The sequence below is a fragment of the Chanos chanos genome, chromosome 1, assembly GCF_902362185.1.
Source record: "Chanos chanos chromosome 1, fChaCha1.1, whole genome shotgun sequence".
NCBI classification, from domain to species: domain Eukaryota; kingdom Metazoa; phylum Chordata; class Actinopteri; order Gonorynchiformes; family Chanidae; genus Chanos; species Chanos chanos.
This window is the reverse complement of record NC_044495.1, coordinates 43,424,711-43,432,719: the sequence shown is the minus strand read 5'-3', so window position 1 is coordinate 43,432,719 and position 8,009 is coordinate 43,424,711. Positions and strand designations below refer to the sequence as shown.

Sequence of the window (8,009 nt, the reverse complement as noted above, 5' to 3'; positions counted from 1 at the left end):
TTCGGAACTGCAGCTGCAGTTGTAGTTGAAGCTGGTTCGGTCGCTGTCCGCCATGTTTTTAAAATTTTTTGACAGTTGGAAATCACCGCGTTGCTTCATGGGATGCAGTAGTCGGCGAAGTGAGCTCGGGATGTATACTAGAAATTTTCGCCAATGTAGTACATCATCCGGGTAACTGTCGTGTACTGCAAAATTTTTATTTTTCACGTACTGCATACTACATACTACTTTTACGTCATAATTAGTATGCGAGTAGTATGTAGTATGCCATTTCGGACACAGCCTGAGTTTTCCCGGACTTTGTCAAGGATGACTGCCATTGAGATTTCAGCGCGGAAGGAGCAGCAAAGACTGCGCAGTCAACTTCACTCTTCAGCCGTGGAGGTCTTGCTACACTTCCTTTGTGAACAGTCCAAAAGGTTCAGTGAGTACAAAATACGTGCCTTGGTCCACCATTTCGACATGCGCGCCAACTAAGGGGTACCCCAGACTGTCTTTGTATGTCAAAACCTGGGAATTTTATTTTATTTTCATGTCACCTTGTTGGTTGGTTATTGTGTGAATATATGTGTGTGCATGTGTGTGTAACTAGTGATGACTACTGATGCGTGAGCGGGCAAATAAATGTTCATTGGTAGGACACAGTATTTATCGTTTGTATCTTTGAGGGTGAAACTCAAAGCGGGGGCTCGTATTTTTAATAACAAATAAGCAAGGGAGGTTATCCATTCGGCATTAATTATAGCCATTTCCATAGGCTAGCCCAGGCCTCTTTGATACCCTTGGCAAGACTAACCCCTAGACATATATCCTGCCAGTGGATCCCATCTAAGCTCCTCCCTATGTGTTGTGGTGGTAGGCCACAACACATATGTAACATAGTTAGAACAATCAACAAAATCAGCTTAGTGGGAGGGCTACACGTGGGGGCTCGTCCGGGATGAGTTTGTATGCTGTTTTTTTCTAAGATGAACATGTTATTATGCTTGTAATTTAATGGTAATACTGTGTCAAATGTGAACTTGTCTTGTATGCATCAGATTTGTTGTTGAGGGTTGTATATTGATTATTGATTGTTTCTGTGAAAACTTTATTACAATATGGAGAAAGAGCAGATATTAAGTTGGTGTGAGGAGAAGGGTGTTAACCCTAAAAATGCCATTGTACTTAGTAATGTGCTTGTTGATGTTACTGATGAGATTCTTTATCAGGTCCTAGATAATGCAGAAGTCTTTGGTCGATCCAAAGTGAGAGGCCGTTGTTTAGCATCCTTTGGGAAAAGCCAGTTAATTCTTGTTGAGATTTGCAATGATATCAGTACAATCAAAGTACCCGAGCAGGTAGGTGTAAGAGGTGAGGTGGCTCCCTGGTTGGTCAGTATTGCTGTTGAAGCTCCACCATTACAGCTCCCCACAGAGAAGGAAGATTTTCAGGCTAAACCGATGACATTCCTGGCCAATGAAGGAAAGACAATTGCTGACATGGAGGGTTTGTTTAACTCTGCAATGTCCTCCCCTGCAGGTCCAGACCTAAACACTCAGCTGGTGAATGCTATATCCTCTTTGGTTGATAAGTGTCAGGCTGCAGCAGTCGAAAGTCCAGTCTACCGCAAACTTCGTATGTTCTCTGGCGTGAAGCCAACTCCCCATGGAGAGGAAGAATATGATGCGTGGGCTGAACAGACAACTCACATGCTTGGTGAGTGGAAGTGTGCAGATTCATTAAAGAAACAGAGAATAGCAGAGAGCCTTAAAGGGCCAGCTGCCGATATTGTCAGATGCCTGAGAGTCAGTAACCCCAATGCTACGGCCAGTGATTACTTAACAGCCCTCGAGACAGCCTTTGGGACTACAGAGAGCGCCACAGATCTCCTGTTTAAGTTTCGTAACACGTTCCAGCTTGAAGGTGAGAAGCTTTCAGCATATCTGCTTAGAATTGACAAACTGCTTCACTCTGTGTTCCGGAAAGGTGGCATCAATCTGGGGGACATGGATAGAGCCCGCATTGAGCAGGTTGCAAGAGGTGCTCTGCCTCATGACCTTGTTGCCCTCCGTATTAGAATGACCTACAAACTCCGATCTGCCCCTACCTTCACTGAACTGCTCCATGACGTGAGAGAGGAGGAGAATATGATACTGGAGAGGCCTGGTGCTACCCATGTCGCTGCATCCACCATGCTTGTGCCAGTCGAATGTACAACCGTCTCAGCTGCGTCACCACAGCTTGAGTCCAGTCCTGTATCTGCTTGTACCGGAAAAGATCCTGCTTTAGAGAGTCTTGCCAAAGAAGTGCAAGGGCTTAAGACTGAGGTCACTCGCCTGCTCTCTGTCTCTTCACTTTCATTAGTTGCACAGACCCCACCCCACAGCAGTAAGAAGAGGCCAGAGGGAAATCCCTTTGCAAAAGCACAAGAGGGACTACCAGAACAGTTGAACCGAGCTGACATCTTCTGTTACAGATGTGGTGAAGATGGTCATTTTCAGCGGGAATGCCAGAATCCAGAGAACCTCAGAAAGGTGAACAAACGCCTCCTGAAGCTGAAGCGGCCGTCGGGAAACTCCACAGGGGCCCAGTAGAGGAACGGGCTGGCGCCCCAGGGTTGACACGTTCCACAAAGTGTGAACCGCTGAAAGGACAGAAAGCTGTGCTTCCAGTGGGCCTAGCTCTGTTGTCTCAGTGCGAATTGAAGACATATATGCAAAAGCTTTACTTGACAGCGGGTCTCAAGTTACCCTTCTTTACCGCTCATTTTACGACAAGTATCTGAAACACATGCCATTGACTCCAGTTGACTGTTTGGAAATATGGGGACTCAGTGTCAAAGAGTATCCCTATGATGGTTACCTGTGCTTGAAGCTTGAGTTTAATAGCGATGTAGTTGGAGTAGCCGAGACAGTTGAGACACTTGTGCTTGTGTGTCCTGACCCAACCATCAAAGGGGAGGCTTCCATCATAGTGGGTACCAATACCTCTGTGGTGAGACGACTGTTCAATTCCTGCAAACTCAAAGGAGGTGAGAATTTCCTAAGTACCATGACTGTGCATCCTGAGATTAAACAAGCCTACCAGAGATTTCAGAAACTCTCAAATGAGGCTGCTGAGATGGAAAGAGGCACAGTATGGCTCACTAAAGCTAAGCCTATGACTTTACCCCCAGGGGAAACTGCAACCGTTACCGGCATTCCTAAGTTCCCTGGTCATCTGTCAACGGAGACAGTCCTGGCTGATCATTCTGGAGGTGGTCCAATTCCTGATGAGCTTCTGGTGTTACCTACCCTCAAAAAGGCTGCTGATGTTCGTAACCGTCGCATCAAAATTATCGTGAGGAATCTGTCCACTCATGAAGTAACTCTGAAACATGGGATGCCCAATGCACACCTGTTTCCAGTAGATGTTGTGGATGAGGTACCAGTGAAGGAAAAACACACAGACTTGGCCAAGCTGACCCTGTCTGCGTTCAACTTTGGTGATTCCCCAGTACCCCAGGAGTGGAAGGAACGATTGTGCAAGAAGATGATGGAGAGAAAGGAAGTTTTCTCCCGAGGCGAATTTGATGTTGGATGTGCAAAGAACACAGAACACACCATTCGGGTGACCGACGATAAGCCTTTTCGAGAGCGCTCCCGACGTCTGCCTCCTGGGGATGTTGCAGAAGTTAGGAAGCATCTTAACGAACTCCTCAAAGCTGGTATCATCTCGGAGTCGAGAAGTCCCTATGCTTCACCCATTGTGGTGGTACGCAAGAAAAATGGCACAATACGTATGTGCGTGGATTACAGGACATTGAACAGAAGAACAATTACTGACCAGTACGCAGTGCCACGTATTGAGGATGCTCTTACCTGCCTGAGTGGTAGCCAGTGGTTCAGCGTGCTGGATCTGAGGAGCGGCTGCTATCAGATCCCTCTGGACAAGGCTGACAAAGAAAAGACCGCCTTCATCTGTCCAGCTGGTTTTTACCAATTTGAGAGAATGCCACAGGGAATTTCTGGTTCCCCCGGCCACATTCCAGCGCGCTATGGAGAGAACACTTGGAGATATGAACCTTTTGGAAGTCCTTGTTTATTTAGATGATATCATTGTCTTCGGGAAGACCCTCGAGGAACATGAGCAACGTTTGATGAAAGTGTTGGACAGGCTGAAAGAGGAAGGGCTTAAGTTGTCCTTGGACAAATGTCAGTTCTGTCGCACTTCAGTGAACTACTTGGGACACATTGTTTCAAGAGATGGTATCGCTACAGACACCTCCAAGGTGGAGGCTGTGAAGTCTTGGCCACGTCCAAAGAACATCTCCGCGCTTCGCTCTTTTCTGGGCTTCAGTGGATATTACCGACGCTTTGTGAAAGACTATTCCAAAGTCAGTTACCCACTCAACCAGCTGTTGAAGGGCTGTATCACTGCAGGGAAGCATGGTCAGAAGTCCAAAGAAGGTAAAGGTAGTCAAAACCCCAAGGAGGATAATGAGTCAAAGCAGCTGTTCCATCCCTCTGAGCCGTTCGGTTCTAGGTGGGACGCAAAGTGTGAAGCAGCCTTTGAGATGCTCAAGAAACGTCTCACTGAAGCACCTGTCCTGGCCTTTGCCAATCCGCAGTTACCTTACACCCTGCATGTTGATGCCAGCAGAGAAGGTTTGGGAGGTGTGCTTTACCAAGATCAAGGGGATGGTCTACGTCCTGTCGCTTTTGTCAGCAGGAGCCTTTCTCCATCCGAGAAGAATTACCCCACACACAAGCTTGAGTTCTTGGCTTTAAAGTGGGCTGTTACCGACAAGCTGCACGATTACCTCTATGGAGCGAAGTTTGAGGTGCATACGGATAACAATCCGTTAACTTATATACTCACTACAGCCAAATTAGATGCAGTGGGACATCGATGGTTGGCTGCGTTGTCAACGTATGATTTCAGCTTGAAATATCGACCGGGTAAACAGAACACCGATGCAGATGCCTTGTCGCGTCGTCCTCATGTGATGACAAATACTCGTGTTGATGAATGGGAGACCATTCCTTCTGCTAGTGTCAAAGCCATGTGTCAGGCATCCCATGTGGGCAGTCCCAAATACTCACCACCACACAGTGTCATTGACCTGGTAGGGGCATCTAAACGGGCTATACCCAGGGCATATTGCAATGTGTCTACAGTAAGCACCCATCAGCTGCCCAAGCTGAGTTCAGCTGAGATTGCTCAGGCGCAGCACACAGACCCATGCATTGGGGAAGTATTGAGAGCTGTTGCTCAGAATGATGTAAACAGTGCTGACAGAGGGAAGCACCCGGATGTCCCATTGTTACTTAAAGAGTGGGAGAAGCTGAAGTTAAAGGATTCAGTCCTCTACCGAGTCTCTAGGCCGCCCAATAAGCCATTGGTGCAGCAACTGGTGCTCCCACAAAAGTTCAGAGAGACAGTGCTTCAGTCATTGCATGATCATTCTGGCCACTTAGGGTTTGACAAAACCTATGGGCTGGTGCGAGAGAGGTTTTACTGGCCTCGCATGAAAGCAGAGATTGAAAGGTATTGCAAGAATTGCGCCAGGTGTATTCAACGAAAGACACTCCCAACAACAGCTGCTGAACTGTCACATCTTACCAGTGATGGACCCATGGATCTTATCTGCATAGATTTCCTGTCAGTCGAGCCTGACTCCAAGAATATATGCAATGTACTTGTGGTTACAGATCACAACACTCGGTATGCCCAAGCGTTTCCCACTAAGGACCAAAAGTCATCCACAGTCGCCAAAGTGCTGTGGGAAAAGTATTTCATTCACTATGGCTTGCCTAAAAGAGTGCACTCCGATCAGGGAAAAGACTTTGAAAGTCATCTCATTCATGAACTTCTGGGCATGCTTGGGATAAAGAAATCCAGAACCACCCCATATCACCTTCAAGGCGACCCCCAGCCTGAGCAGTTCTATAGGACATTGCTTGATATGCTTGGAACACTGACCTCTGCTGAGAAGGGCAAATGGAGCCAGCACATTAGTTACCTAGTCCACGCATATAACTGTACGAGAAACGATTCGACTGGTTATAGTCCATACCTCTTAATGTTTGAAGCTAGGTTGCCGGTTGATGTATGCTTCGGAGTTGCAGGGGACAGCTCATCCCCAAAGTCTTACCTGAGGTGCGTCGCAAGCATGAAGCGAGATCTTCAGGCTGCATACCAGTTAGCAGAAAGTATGGCTGGGAAGAGAAACGAAGGGAACAAACAGCGGTATGATCAGAGAGTTCGATATTGTCCACTTGCTCCTGGTGACAAGGTGTTAATCCGGAATGTTGGCCTTCAAGGAAAACATAAGATTGCCGATTGCTGGAGTTCGACCCCTTATGTTGTTGAAAGTCAGATGCCAGGTCTGCCTGTGTTCAAGCTGAGGCCGGAGGATGGTGATGGCCCTAAAAAGGTTCTCCATTGAAATCTGATTTTACCACTTGGACAGGAGGTAAGAGTGAGGCCCGCGACAACCCCAGAGGCTTCTGAGCAAAGAAAAAGAACCAGTAAGAGGCTTAAAGGCAAGAGAACAACAGTCTCTGAGGCTGTGGAGAAGCACACATTAGATGGTGATGACCGGAAGTCAGACTCTGAGTCGGAGGATGATGAGATGGGTATGTACACCTATTACTATTCACGACCGATGGCGATGCCCAGTAGTGACAAAGGCGAACGCGCTGAGCCCTTTGGCCTAGATCTTGATGTAGGTAGGCCTGTGGCGACCCCTGACCTTGATGCCTTACCTGATGCTTCCAGTGACAACTTACCTGCGCATTCCCCTCGTGAACAAGAAAGGCCAGACGATACAAGACAAGAGGCAGAGATGGGAGAAATAGATGATGAAAACCAAGATCATGAGACAGAAGGACACGAAGAAACGCCTCCTAGAGCAGAGGAGATGACACAACAGACAGAGGAGATTACAAGACCACAGAGAGTGAGAAGGGCCCCTGAAAGGCTTACTTATGACTCGCCAGGGCAGCCTACCTCAGTAAAAGTAACTACACATTCCTCTACACCATTACAGAAGGATAGTGGATCAGTTAGATTTACCCCAAGCCTCACAGTAAGATATGTTAGTACCCTGTTTAAGTGGATAGGTTGATGTAAAAGTATGTTCTTGGTAAAAGTTGACTTTGATGTGTTACAGTAATGTATTCTTTCTGTTTACCTTCGTCATGGGGACATGCCGATTTTAGTGAGGGGAGAGTGTAGCACCCCTGTGGGAGGCATAAGTTTATTATTTTTGTATACTGTTGTGTACAATGCCAAGATGCAAGTGTGATTGCAATGTGTGAGTTTTTTGCAACTGTTTTCATTTCATGTGTGTTCATCATAATGTCTTGATTAATGTTAGAATATTATGTTTTCATTTCATAAGTGCTGTTAAAATTTCCCACTCTTTTCATTTTAAAAGTGCGTAAAAAACCATGATAACGCTTGCAGATTTTAACAGCATTATCATTTTATAAGAGCTCATTACGATGTTCATTTTACAGTTAAAACTAGTTCATTGGAGGACAAAATAAGGAAACAAGACATGATTGGTTAAAACTGGCCTATCGTTTGACTGCAGCAATTTACATGGGCGTGTCTGGTTAAGGTGAGAGAGAGTTTTCGAGAAGTAATTGGGGGAGAGTGAGGAGAGAATGCAAGAGAGAGAGCAGCGAGAGAACAATGAACGTAGAGAGAATGTTTAATTGTGTTGAGTTAAACCCGAAAGTTTTCCAAAGTCAACCAGAAGTTTCAAAAGGCAAAGTACGTTTGTAGTTTTGTTTTTTTTTTCCCAGTGTATATTTGTTTCCGAGACAGTTTTGGAGGTGTTTTTTGCTAGGTGCTGGCGAAATTAGAAGAGTTCGAGTGCTCGCCATTTTGTGGATTACTACAGTGGACACTGAGTTTTCCCGGACTTTGTCAAGGACGACTGCCATTGAGATATCAGCGCGGACGGAGCAGCAAAGACAGCGCAGTCAACTTCACTCTTCAGCCGTGGAGGTCTTGCTACACTTCCTTTGTGAACA

General features: G+C 46.3%; 1 protein-coding gene across 1 annotated transcript; it reads left to right on the top strand.

Moving 5' to 3' along the window:
* Positions 1-309: 309 nt before the first annotated feature.
* LOC115830212 (paraneoplastic antigen Ma1 homolog) lies at positions 310-2,576 on the top strand. Its single transcript, XM_030794300.1, has 2 exons — positions 310-424; positions 1,522-2,576. The coding sequence occupies exons 1-2, from the start codon at positions 310-312 to the stop codon at positions 2,574-2,576; spliced, it is 1,170 nt and encodes a 389-aa protein (XP_030650160.1).
* The last annotated feature ends 5,433 nt before the right edge of the window (positions 2,577-8,009 follow it).

Bases quoted from the DNA above. Each gene is read 5' to 3' on its own strand.
- LOC115830212 (XM_030794300.1), top strand. From the start codon at position 310: ATGACTGCCATTGAGATTTCAGCGCGGAAGGAGCAGCAAAGACTGCGC. The intron at 425-1,521 runs GTGAGTACAAAA...CCTCCCCTGCAG, and splicing joins TGAACAGTCCAAAAGGTTCA to GTCCAGACCTAAACACTCAG.